A 14,395-nucleotide genomic window follows, 5' to 3' on the forward strand; every position below is an offset into this window, starting at 1 on the left:
GCAAGCGCACACCCCCTATAGCAAAAACTTCTCCAAAATAGATAAACAAACAAACAAACAAAAATAACATGAACCCGTATATACAGTCTTTCCTTGTTCTGAAAATGTGTAGAAGGAAAGATGACTAGCAAGTTCTAGAGATGATCTACAAATAGATTCCCTTCAAGTTTGGCAAATACGTTAATGAGCAGAAGAACCTCAGGAAATGGAGGAGATGGATAGAAAACACCTTTCCTTTATGTTCTGGGCATGAACATTTATTTGTGAAGGAAGAAACGAGGTGTGTGCTAAAAATAGTTATTTCAGTGTTGCCTTTTTAATTTTTTCTCTTTTTATTCATCAGGATTGTAATTTTTCAAACCCCTCAACAAGGAGTTAGATTGTAACACACCAAAAACCCAACCCACAAGTTCCCGATTTTAATTTCTATGAAGTTCAGAATCCTCACACAGTAGATCTTACCTTCAAAATATGGACATTTATCTCTCAGGATGTTTCATAAACTTTTTTCCAGCCAAGATCCATCTACAAATCACCCAGTTCTAAGGAATCAAAGGAACTTTTCCCTTAGGCACCATTATTGACAGCATATTCCCAAACCTTAGAAGCCTCCCATATCATGTGTCTTTCCTGCCAATCAGCACACAAAATGACATGCTTTGTCCCCAACTTAGCATTAAGTAGAAATGAAATTAAAACATTACATCAGTTATATAAAACTTAAATATGAGGCCAACAGATGGTGTAATGGTTATGTCACTGAACTCCCACATGGCCAACCATGGTTCAAGTCCCAGACCCAGAGGCTTGAAATTCACACCGGGCACATGTTCATGCATGCCCAAAATCCTGAGAGGAGAATGTAGGAGAAGGGATTTTAATGTGGCCATCCCCCGGGGATGTTTCTCTGTCTCTTCAAAGAATACATGCACCCTATAGCAAACAAACAAACTTTAAAACAAACAAACAAAAACTTAGTTAAAAATCTCAGAAATGTGAGACACACCCTTTAAATGGGGATATTTTCTTAGGATAGATCATATCTGAAAGTTTGAAGTTTAAGGAATTCCTATAGTGATGAGTATGTTAAAATTCATTGGCTGAAAGTGTATTTAACTTAATCAGTGATTTCCAAAATGCTATGAATATAGTTCATATGAAAAGATTCATGCTTCATTGTATTCCGTGTTCTGCATACAAAGTCATTTAATCAATACTAATTAATTAGTAGTCAGACTCTATATAAAAGAATAAGTCAGATGCTCTAAGATAAAATATTCATTTTATTTTAAAGGTAATTGTGTTATTTAATGTCCTATTATTTTCAGTGCTGTTATATTGTAAATAGAATGTTATTTTCTAAATATTGTGTTTTCTAGACGTGTATTGCTACTCATGAATCTAATGGGATTGACATCATCATTGCTTTGATTTTAAATGATATAAACCCTCTTGGCAAATACCGAATGGACCTGGTGCTCCAACTAAAGGTAGGGTGAACACACTATTCAGGTGGGGAATGTTACATCTTCTATATAGAAATCCCTTTCAGAGTTGATTCTAAATCTTCAAGCAGCTCTTGTAAAAAGCAAGATATTGTCATATTTTTGATTCATGAATCGATAGGAAGGGATAGCAAAAACACAATGCTCACCAATTTACTGCTAAAATATGCGATTAGCTTTGAGGAATGTTCAATTGTCGGGTACTTTATTGGAAAGTCTTTCTAGCAGCCACTTGGTTTTGCTACTTCCTTTCTGTTTTTATTATGTGTTTTTCATCATATAGAGATGCAAGAGGTGCTGAGCATTCACTACGCCATGCATTTCTAATTCACCTTGATGACAGAATCCCATCTAGCAAGTCACAATTAATTAGATAATGTCAAAGGAGTAATTTAAATTTTGGAGCTCTCATTTTAATTTTATAGCTCTCTTCTTTCTAAAAGTTGTTCTCTTTAATTAGAATATTATTAATATTATTTTTGCCCCAAGTAGATTAGATCATATTCATACTTTCTTTAAGAGGTTCCTTTCATTTAAGCCTCATACACACTTGCCCACAGTTTCATTTTTAAGATCTCAGGTGCACAATGGCATTTTAAAAAATTATTTTTGAACTTTCTGTTCAAATGGAAAAGACAAATGAATACACAAAAGAAATTACGTAAATCCCAAATGTGAAGGCATGATATTCAACTGAGATGAATTATTAGGGACCAAAATATTGTGTTTGAGGGTAAGCAGATTTGAAAAATATGTCATTGGCTAGGTACAATTTCTTCGTAAAGCAAAGTCTTTCCACCGTCATAGACAATATATAATTGTTTAACTTTGTATGGGTAAATTTAAGGGCAAAGAAGAATAGGAATGCTATTTTTATAATTCTGTTTTTAAATATAGGTTCAGGCATCCAGTGGAATGTACATATGTCCTACTTATGTGAAGATTATGCTAATGGTTTTAGTAGGCAAACCCTTCTTTTAACAGAAAAGACGTGTTTGTGTTTTTTTTACTGTTTTCGTGCAACATGTCAAGCTTTGGGTCCTGCCACTTGTAGATTAGGATGGAGGTAATCCAGATGTGGATTGCACTGCTTCTCTTTGCTTCATTAGCATCTTGTTCAGGTAGTGAAACCAGCCTGGGCCTAAATGGCAGTCAGCTTCATTTGAGTTACTAGAAAAACTCCATTTTATCTTAAAGTCATTTTTAACCATACTTCATAAGGAAGTCAAATATAGAGGTATTGGTTTATTAAATCCTTCATTACTCTAAAAACTATACTTTTCAATCTCATTTTTAATTAATATAAGTTACATGGAATGCCTCACCAATTTAAAATATAACATAGGTATGCAGGTTATCTATAAATCTAAACCCATGTAAAATATTAAATTATAGGGAATGACTTAACAGTACAAAGGTATTCTTTGCTATTCAAATGAAATTTCTTTTTAAAAAATAATTATTTAAAATTTTATTTATTTTAATAAGCACAATTTATATCTTTTAAAAATATAAGTTGAGTAGATCAAAGTACATCTAAAATACCAAATATATGGATTTGACTTAACTATTTGAAGTATACTTTTAATTAATAAATGAGATGAATATGCTTTTCTAAATAATCTGTGAGATTTTGTACATATGGGCCAATTCGAGAAAAATATAGTGAAGATTGTATGTGTGTGTGTGTGTACACAAATTTAGGGGGCTTGCATGGGTAGGGTACTTTAAATAATAAATTCTGTGTAACATAGACATTCCATGTCAAAAATATTAAGGTTTTATTTTATAACATTCACCTCTAAATTTGATAGCTTAATCATCCACAATTTTAAGTATATTTATATACTCACTTAGTATAAGATTTTATAAATTCTTCGTATGTATATCTTATCCATTAGTTTTCATTTTTATTTGTATAACTTATCTGTGAATGTGAAATGCTGAATTTGTCAATAGGTATGGTTTTGTTCTGTTCTTTTTAAAAAGAATTTGGCTTCCTTTGGGGGAGAAAAATCTACTATTAACACTGATTTCCCATTTGATATAGGCTCTTGTATTTTTAAGTTGATTCAAATTCCAGTAGGTCATTTACAAGATGACATAGTATGAAACAGAAAATAGATTAGGAAAAAATGCTATATTGCCAATATCATTCTGAAATTGGAAGTATTTTAAGCCGCTTTGTATTAGACCTGCTGAGAATGGATCATGAGAGAACACTGTCAGTGTTGCCAACGTTTAGCTCTAACTTCTGGGAAGATCCTTAGAAGATTGCTCGAAGGATTTAAGCTCTCCACTAATCCTGGCATCTTATTTTTTAAGGTAACTTGTTTGTATGAGATGCCAGATTATTAAAGTGGATTTTTAGGATTGGTACAAATCAGAAAAAAATAATCTGAAAATGGAACATAAAAATTACTACTACCCCTCCATACTAAAATCTCTTTGTGATGGATCACCTGACATTAGTGTCATCATCATCATCATCTTTGTAAACATCGTTATTATTATTAGTTGCTTAAACGAGGGTCTTGTGGTTGTACATCTGAAAAAAGGGATTGGATAGATTTGAGTATAAAATTACTCAGTTGAATTAATTTGCACACCTTAACAAAATTTATGTGGTGATTGTCTACCTGTGCCAAATACTGACTCAATTTCATTTTTAATTTGATTTTTTTTTCTATGATAGAGTGTGTGTGTGTGTGTGCAAGAGAGAATGAGAGATATGCAGTCTCATGGGGTCTGATCACTGTGCATACCCTCTTCCCTCCTCTAGCTTCTCAGGATCATGGGTGCCTGCACAAAAGCCCTGCATGTTTTTAGGTTGATCTAGAGATCTAAACCCATGGTCAGCCTCATGGCTTCCAGCCTTGCAAGGCACTTGCATTATCACCACACCACAGCAGCTGGACCCAATAAGATGTTAACTTTAATCACTAAGAAGTGTCTTGAAGCCTTTGAGTCTACTTCTATTGTATTCCTAACAAAAATTGTGTATAGAGGTTAAGAATTTTATCTAAATGAACATTACAAAACACCGATAATATTTTTTGGACATTTTTTTTATCATCCTGTAATATACCAAAATTCTGTGGCAGTACTATTGAGAAGACAGTGTACAGAAACGTGTTTCAAATATTTAGAAAGTCTAGCTGCAGTGTTGCAGCAGTAATACAAGTGTCCTTAAGACTGGAAGCCATAATACCAATCATAGGTTTGGCCCCCTTGGTTGTCCTGAAAACACACTAGGCACACATAGGCGCACACTGCAGAGCTGGAAGGCTGAGGAAGGGGGCTCTGAGCATGATGAGACCCTGTTGGGAGGTGCTTCTCTCTCTTCCACTCTCTCTCACTCTTTCTCTCTCATGTGCACATGCATACATGTGTGAACCTGTGTGCTATGATTTAAAAAAAAGGTTTAGGAAGTGTAATTTCAGGGACCAGCAGGTGGTGTGGTAGTTCAGGTGCTGGATACACATGACTGACCACGGTTCAAGTCCCGGACCTGGCGGCTTGCTTTCTCACTTTCTCTCTTTTTGTCTGTCTCTCTCTGGTCAAATGAAAAAAAAAAAAAAGAATTAATAAATAAAATTAACTAAAATAATTTTTTAAAAAATTTTTTAAAAGGCAAGGGACCAGCAGGTGGTATGGTGGTTAAAGGTGCTGGACTCCCATGTGGCCGACTGTGGTTCAAGGCTGGGACCAGCAGTTAGTGTAATGGCTATGTTGCTGGACTCCCACATAATCGACTGCGGTTCGAGTCCTGGACCCGCTGGCTTAAACTCACGCTGGGCACGTGTGCATGCATGCCCAAGATCCCGAGAGGAGAACAGAGGAGAAAGGATTGTGGCGTGGCCATCCCCACTGGGGGGTGATTTCTTGCTTTCTGTCTCTCTGTCTCTCTCTGTCTCTCTGGCGAGCCCATGCGCCCTATAGCAAAAACCTCTCCAAAATAATAATAATAATAAAATAAAATAAAAAAAAAGGAAGTGTGATTTCTGTATTGGAGCTTTCTCTAATTCTTTGGTACCTGTTTGGATTATAAATTCTATCAGGAACATTTTTGATGTCTATAGGTAGAAACATTTCAGACAATATATTTATAAAATATATTTATAAAACAAATTATAACACATCAAAGAAAACATAAACTGTTTTCATCCACTGTTAAGGAAAAATAGAAGGTATTATTCTTTGTACAACCCAGATGGTGAACATATTGCATACACTAGGACTTTTCAAAAAGTTCATGGAAAATGCATATTATGAAAAAACTACATGGACTTCAAAGTTTTTTGCACCAAAAAGAATCCTTTAACCCCATTTTTCAATAACTGTTTGAAGCTTGTATAATGCCATATAGTGAGACTAATAAACTGTCATACATAAATTTATTCTCCTAACTTGTGATTTTAAAATATTATGTTTTAATTCCCGCTAAATACTGCTTGAAATTTATTTAAATTTTGATTTGTTACTATATATGAATAATAGTGCATTTATTAGACAATTGTGCTAAAGTCTTCAAATTATATACCATTTTGTACAATATGCTATTGATACTGAGCTATTATTAAAATATCTACATAGAAATAACCTATTTAGGAAAGAGTAAAGGGAAATATGGTTATGTTTAATGCAGTATATAGTAAGGTAATTTTGCATCTAAAACACCCTTCCACCAATATGTAACACATCTCTCCTGATTGGTTGGTTTTATTTTGTGTTGACCATGAAGTAAAATATTCTCTCTTAAAACATTAATTAGACAGAAGAAATTAGCAGTTTTAGATTCTGTTTGATTGAAAAAACATGGTCTTGTTAATCTCAATTCAGGTAAAGGCAGGGGATCATGAATCCATGAAATAGACTTTGAGCGTATACTAATTCAATCTGTGTCTCTAGAACAACGCCTCCAAGCTCTTGCTGGCCATTATGGAAAGCAGACATGACAGCGAGAATGCAGAAAGAATTCTTTTTAACATGAGACCCAGGGAACTGGTAAGAAAACGTTCAATAACTTTGTTAATACTGTGTAGCATAACAAGAGCAAGTTTACAGTCAGAAAAATACCTAGTGACTTTCAGTGCTCTCTCTACCAAGACCTAACGGAACATCATGACCAGCCGTTGCAGATACCTCAAAAGGCCCCATGCTGGCAAAGGCCTGTGAGATTTGGGTTCTGATGACCACATCCATTTTTACCCGCTCAAAGCACTCTTCTTAACTACATTGCTGCACTCTGCTCAACTATTCACAAATATGTTTTACCAGAAAGAAAGTTGGCTGCAGTTGAATAGTGTATTGGACTATATGAGAAAAGCATGTGAAACACATTCATTCCTCTCAAACATTGTATTTATACCACTTAATGAAAAAAGTAAAAGTAAAATCAGTATGTTGGTAATTGTACTTCTCTGGGAAATGTTGCACAGTGCTCCGCTTAGAGGAAATCGTGCAGAGACTTGATGGAACTTCCACAGAGATCATTAGTATGTTTCTCTATTGCACAAGTAATTAGGTCGTCAGGAAAGTCATGACACATTTTTCTATGCAGAAATGTATTTTCCTTCTCACTAGTGGCATGTAAATTATGAAGTAATGTAGAAATGTTTTAAAAATCACTGGGTTCCAAAAGCACAGAGATGGGGAACATACTTAAAGCATGTAGCTCAGAGGCCCAATGACTAAGTTCCACTCACATCAGCACCATTGTTGGTGCTATGGGGAACTCCTATGAGAAGTTGGAACCATTCTCTTTTGGTTTTGATTCATTAGTAAAGAATGGACTCAAGAAGAACAGAGAAGGGGAGAGAGATATGTAGTTTGATTTAACATATATTTACTTAGAGCCTGATATCTGCAAGCAATGGATTGGCTGACCGTGGTTCGAGTCCCAGATCTGGTGGCTTGCTTTCTCACTTCCCCTCTTTCTGTCTACCTCTGGTGAGCACATGTGCCCTGTAACTAACTTAATAATAATGATAATAATAAATTAAATTAAGTAAATAATTTTCAAAAAAAGGGAACATATTCCCTATCCTATAGTTAAATAGGGCAATGAATTATATATTTATTTAACAACAATACTGCATAATAGCCCTTTGGAAATATTAGTTCCTCTGCCAACAACGCTTTTATCCCATTGTCCACCTCCTCCTGGTGGCCCTCCCTCAACTACTTGCCTGAGTTGAGTGCCCCAGCTCTGTGCTTCCTCTGTGCCCCACACTTAGCCCTGCTATAGGACTGACCATATTCTTCTGTGTTTGTCTTTTATTTGTGGATTCTCTCACTGGATAGTAAGTTCCTCCAAAGTAGATACTCTGTCATATCTACTGTTGTCCTCAGTACCCAGAACACAGTCCAGCGCCATGTTTTCCCGTGACCTGGTGGTTGCCTAGTAAATACTGAATGTTTATCAAGGTTCCAGAGTTTCCTAATTCACTATCACTGCTCCGAAATTAAAGCACTAATTTCCAAAGACAGGAATACTGTAGGAAAATCCTGCTGTACTAATGGTTTCCAAGGCCATCTTCATTTAGCGTCCTTTGTGCTTTTGAGTCTCAGGAAGCTTTTGCATTTCAAATGACACCTCAGGAACAATCTAAAATATGTATTATTTGTAAAATATGTATTAGTATTTCCAACCCGGTTGTTCTTTTTGTTTGTTTTTGTTGGATAGGTGGATGTGATGAAGAATGCCTACAACCAAGGATTGGAATGTGATCATGGGGATGATGAGGGTGGAGATGGTGTTTCCCCAAAAGATGTCGGACACAATATCTACATTCTGGCCCATCAGGTGTCACATTTTATATCTTTATATTATTTTGCTCATCTTATCAATCATGTGTTTGGTCTATAATTTGTTATTATATTTTTCAAGTTCTGGTCCCTTTATTTATTCAGCACTTGCTCCTCCTTGGTTTGGGCTAAGGAGAGGAAAAAGCTCCCAGATTGCCTGATTGTACACCCCAGGGTAGGCTAGGGGACAATATTCAAGAAAATACTACTTGGCACCAAAATCTGATAGGACAGAAGGGAAGAGATAGTCCATGACAGAGCCTGACGGATAGATGATAAATGGTAGACTTGAAGTAAAGAAAAAGCAAATCTACTGAGAAGACAGAGTGTAGAGTAGAGGTTACCTTCAGGTTTGATCAGGACAAACCTGGCAAGTAGCTTCTGGCTCCATGAAGTGTTGATTGGCATGCAAAGGCGTAAAGTGGCACCCTCTGGTTGGTTTCTACTGAATTTCTGACAATTATGAGGAAAAATTTTAAATTCTTTTGGAGACACTGTTTCCATTTTAGGACTTATAAGAACAGGTGCTCGATAAATATTATGTGGTCAATTTAATTCCATTAGCATGAAGAACAACTTTAAATTTGCATCTGCTAATGCAGATTTGTTAAGAGGTTAAAAAACTTTAATGTTCATATGCCAACTTGGTTTTGTTGACAATAGCTCCATCTTTTTTACAGAGTAAAGTTCAAAACTTTGTAGACTTTTACAATCTTTCTTCCTAGTCATGTTCTTCCATTGACAATCTGTCTCCCCTTCTGCTTCCCCATACATCTTATCAGTTGATTGAATAAACATTGATAAGTATAAGGTCAAATTCTGAGTAGATGTATTTTTAAAGGTTGCTCTTTAGACATTTCCTGTGCCCTTCTTTACCCTCGTATAGCCCTTCATATATAAAGTTCTGTATAACTTTTCAGACCTTCAGGGACGGAGTCAGATTCTAAAAGATACTAACAAAAGAAACTGCTGTTGTTTTCTGGTATAGTTGACTCATTGAGAAAATTTTAAGATCTCTTGCACATTTAGAACAGACAGAAATAAGGGCAAATGAGTTATAGCTAGAAAGACAAATGAGCATTTTAGGTATAGAGGAAGTGAAAGCCAAGATGAAAGACTGTGGAAGGAAGTAGAAAACAGAGACTTAGGAGATGTAGAAAAGTTGCCACGCTGGAGAGAGGGAAATCAGGTGACGGGAACTGAATCCAGTGAGAAAAGAAACAGAGTAGATTGAATGTGAGCGGAAGGGTGAAAATCCTAGGCTGAAAGTTGGACTCAGATTGAACAACGAGACCAGCTAAGATTGTCCTGGAACCAGCAGAGTGGCAGCTGTTTGGGTCCCATGTCCATGAAGAAGTTTTTAAAGGCAGTCTCAGAATACCATATATTTGAGTAATAATGAAAATGTCAGGGTCAGGGCAAGGCTTATATTAGATCAGTTCGATTTTAAGCAGACTAAGTATAAGAGCAGAGGATACAGGATTTTAAAAAGCCTAACTTGCCTTTTTGAGAAGAATGGAGAAAGGATAAAGAACACAATAGCTTGTCATTGATTGGGAGATAATGATATAGATTTTTAAAAAGCAACTTAGGGACCAGTGGATGGTATAATGGTTATGTCACTGGACTCCCAAGTGGCCAACTGCAATTTCCTAGTCATGTTCTTCCATTGACAATCTGTCTCCCCTTCTGCTTCCCCATACATCTTATCAGTTGATTGAATAAACATTGATAAGTATAAGGTCAAATTCTGAGTAGATGTATTTTTAAAGGTTGCTCTTTAGACATTTCCTGTGCCCTTCTTTACCCTCGTATAGCCCTTCATATATAAAGTTCTGTATAACTTTTCAGACCTTCAGGGACGGAGTCAGATTCTAAAAGATACTAACAAAAGAAACTGCTGTTGTTTTCTGGTATAGTTGACTCATTGAGAAAATTTTAAGATCTCTTGCACATTTAGAACAGACAGAAATAAGGGCAAATGAGTTATAGCTAGAAAGACAAATGAGCATTTTAGGTATAGAGGAAGTGAAAGCCAAGATGAAAGACTGTGGAAGGAAGTAGAAAACAGAGACTTAGGAGATGTAGAAAAGTTGCCACGCTGGAGAGAGGGAAATCAGGTGACGGGAACTGAATCCAGTGAGAAAAGAAACAGAGTAGATTGAATGTGAGCGGAAGGGTGAAAATCCTAGGCTGAAAGTTGGACTCAGATTGAACAACGAGACCAGCTAAGATTGTCCTGGAACCAGCAGAGTGGCAGCTGTTTGGGTCCCATGTCCATGAAGAAGTTTTTAAAGGCAGTCTCAGAATACCATATATTTGAGTAATAATGAAAATGTCAGGGTCAGGGCAAGGCTTATATTAGATCAGTTCGATTTTAAGCAGACTAAGTATAAGAGCAGAGGATACAGGATTTTAAAAAGCCTAACTTGCCTTTTTGAGAAGAATGGAGAAAGGATAAAGAACACAATAGCTTGTCATTGATTGGGAGATAATGATATAGATTTTTAAAAAGCAACTTAGGGACCAGTGGATGGTATAATGGTTATGTCACTGGACTCCCAAGTGGCCAACTGCAATTCAAGTCCCAGACCTGGTGGATTAAAACTCAGACCGGGCATGTGTTTGCACCCAAAATTCCGAGAGGAGAATGAAGGAGAAGGGATTACGGCATAGCCTTCCCTCTAGGGGATAATGTCTCACTTTCATCTCTCTGGTGAGCACATGCACGCTATAGCAAAAATCTCTCTTAAAAACAAAAACAGCAACCTATATATAATGAAGTCAAGAATGAAGATGGCATAACTGTTGATCACTTTGATGGGTTTGAGTTTATGAAAGTACTTGTAGAGGAAAACAAATATATTTGCTTACAACTCACTAAAATAAAGAGGGGAACTACAGATATGAAGATGACTTGAGTGGATATACAGAGGTTGTTTAACTTCCCAAAAACAAGATGCTGGGAAAGCAGCAGCTTGCAGAGCAATGATGTAGAGGTCCATAAATGAAGCCAGGCTTCAGGAAGAAAGAGACCATCAGGCTGGGTAAGGGAAGAGAAGATCCTGAATTGCTGGGTACTTAAATTGTAAGAGTGTAAATATAAAAGTAACAGTCCAGATAGGTCCCTTGTAGAACTCAAAGAGGGTATAGAGATGGAAAACTATGTGGACCAGTGTGGAGTTAAGCAATTGCTTATTTTATTTTAGAGTCACAAGAAGTTGTTACCTTGCCAGGTAACTACTAAATGCATTCTCTGATCACTCCTTAATGGAAAATGATCAGCTTTTGCTCACTGTGCTCTGTTGATCTTTCCACAAGTGACTCTGGCTTTTTCTAGTCTGGTATATTATTTTTGGTTTGTTGGGAGGCCAACCACGGTTGCCGAGTTCCTTATGAGCCTATCATTCAGACAGCTCCCACATTGGGGCACAAGTGCAAATGCAGTGGTTGGAAACTTCACTTCAGAAGTGGCCATGAAGCTGCTACAGGGTGAAGGTTGAATCCAGGTCCCACTGTTTTTATTGTGGATATGAAATCATTTGGCTCCTGCCTGCAAAAGCTTTGATAGAATGGTTGCTGCCTTTGCATAGTTCACTAATTCCAGAACCAAGATGCAACTTCCTCCCCATTTTACTATAATCAGCCTTTGTACAGACGATTTATTTTGGTGCTCTCAGACTTTCAGTTTTTGTTGTTACTCTTTTCATGGTAGTGAGGTAGTTCTGCTTTTTTATCATGACATCCCTTTTGGCCCTTCCTGCGGTTGGTGTTACAAGAAACAAATAATGCTTCTTGTAAATGTCTTGTCTGATATACATGGAACTATAAATACATCAGAAAGGGTATTTCTTAAGTTCTAATACTATAGGAGCATGCAGAGAATTTCCTTACAATTCAGCCACGTGTCCCTTTTGACTTCCTGCTTTCTACGACTGTTCCTTGTGCCTCTCTGCCCCATCTCTCCTCTCTAGTCTTGGCTTTTTATATTCTGCTTTCTTCCCATACGTTCTTTATTCTTGCTTTCTGTAGATGCAGATGCAGTATATGTCAAATACATTTGACATATATTAAGCCATATTGTTTCTCTGGTCTGGTGTAGCTATTTCTGTTTTTGTTTGGTTGGTTTTTGTTTTGTTTTGTTTGGGTGAGACCCTTCATTTAATGTCTACGTAAAGTAAAAAAAATAATATATATTTTTTTTATCTGTGAAGATAATGTTACATTTCTTGGTTGAATGAGGAGCAGTATCAGTCAGGATGGAATGATCACTTTCATGGTTATGTGATTTTTATTTTTTATTTTTTCAAAATAAAGGCTTTAAAATTTTTCATGGGCATTTTCCTGTATCATTAAATGGTCTTTGAAAGCATAATTTTAGTGTCTGCATAATTGTTCATCATTTCAATGTACCATAATTTATTTAATCACTCCTTATTGTGAGACATTTAGGTTTCCAACGTTTTTGATATTATAAATTATGCTATGATTAACATCCTCATATATTAATCTTTGTCTGCTACACTGATTATTTCCCGAAGATAAATTACAAGAAGTTTAATTACTAGGTCATAGGGCAGTAACTATTTTATGGTTCTTGATGCATATTGCAAAATTGTTTTCCCTGCTGTATGATGATCGTCATATTACTGGACCCTAAAAGGATTACCATTTACAAAAATCTTTGTCAAAACTGATAATGTTTGGAATGTAGTAATCACTCAACGAATGTTTATTGAATGAGTTAATACATGAGAGATGAAAGGGGATCTCATTTGATTCACATCTTTTGTAGTACCAGTAAAATGGACTGTCCTAATAGGTTCTTTGATCATCTATATTCCTTCTGTGAATTACTTAAAAATGTATTTATCTCTTCTAATGGGGTTTACTTTCTCTTACTCAACTTCAATTATGGATGATAATCCTTTGTCAGACATTTTTGTTACAGTTACTTCTTCCCAGTCATTGGCTTTAAAAAAATTTTTTTAAAGGTTTTTGCCATAGAAGATGTGAGCTCACTGGAAAGAGACAGAGAGAAACAGAGAGAAAGTAAAAAATCACTCCTGGGGAGATGTCCACACCATAATCCCATCTCCCTATTCTCTTCTTGGGATTTTGGGCATGCATGCACACATGCTTGTGATTTTCAAGCTACGAGGTCCAGAACTTGAATCGTGGTCAGCCACATGGGAGTCCAGCACTTTAACCACCATGCCACCTGCTGGGCCTATGCCTTTTTTTTTTTTTTTTTTTGAGAGAGATTTTTCTATAGGGGGCATGTTCTCTCTCACCAGAGAGACAGAAAGAGACAGAAAGACAGAAAGTGAGAAATCATCCCTCCCTTCCCCAGAGGGAATGGCCACACCACAATCCATTCTCCATTCTCCTCTCAAGATTTTGGGCACGCACACACACATGCCCAGCATGAGTTTTAAGCCGTCAAGACTTGAACCACAGTTATCTACACGGATCTCAGTGATGTAGCCATTTCACCACCTGCTGACCCCAGTTTTTAATGTTTTAATGATAGTTTTAATTCTACAGCATTAAGACTAAACATTTAGCTAGCTTTTCTTCTAGTGTACAATGACTTCAGTACTTGTATTTAATTATATAATCCTTCCATATCATATACAGAAGCATTAAGAAGGTAAGTTTTTATTAATCTCTAATGACGTATTCCAAGATTTAGTGTAATAACAATCCATGAGGATGGACTTTGTAGGGATTATATGAGTGTGATACAGAGTGGGTCACAGAGAATGTTTAGTGGAAGAGATCGGGGCCAGGGCCAGGCAGGTTATATGAACGAGTGATCTGGGGGCACGTGGGGCTAGGACAGCCTGATGCTCCTCTTTCAAAGCAGGCAGCCATTGCTCACTTCTGCTAACGTGCCAGTTGGGATTCCAGGTCCAGAATTTCCTCTTTTAATTTTTCTAAAGCCTGAATTTTGACATTTTAAAAAGATGTGAAATCTCCCAACTTTCAAAATTTGGCAGCTCATTCAAGATTTTTGAAAACACTGAGCAGGCCAAACTAAACCACCAGCAATCTGAATGCAGCCCATGAGCCATCAG

The 14,395-nt window shown here is 36.5% G+C and overlaps 1 protein-coding gene across 1 annotated transcript in view; it reads left to right on the forward strand.

Annotated features, from left to right (window-relative positions):
• ITPR2 (inositol 1,4,5-trisphosphate receptor type 2) overlaps positions 1–14,395 on the forward strand; it is a gene marked incomplete in the record, with an annotated part of 493,922 nt that overhangs the window by 337,880 nt on the left and 141,647 nt on the right. The window contains 3 exon segments of the mRNA XM_006140313.2: positions 1,380–1,490; positions 6,417–6,512; positions 8,194–8,313. Of these exon segments, the coding sequence (XP_006140375.2) occupies positions 1,380–1,490; positions 6,417–6,512; positions 8,194–8,313 (327 nt within the window).

The sequence above is a fragment of the Tupaia chinensis genome, unplaced genomic scaffold, assembly GCF_000334495.1.
Source record: "Tupaia chinensis unplaced genomic scaffold, TupChi_1.0 Scaffold000028_1, whole genome shotgun sequence".
NCBI classification, from domain to species: domain Eukaryota; kingdom Metazoa; phylum Chordata; class Mammalia; order Scandentia; family Tupaiidae; genus Tupaia; species Tupaia belangeri.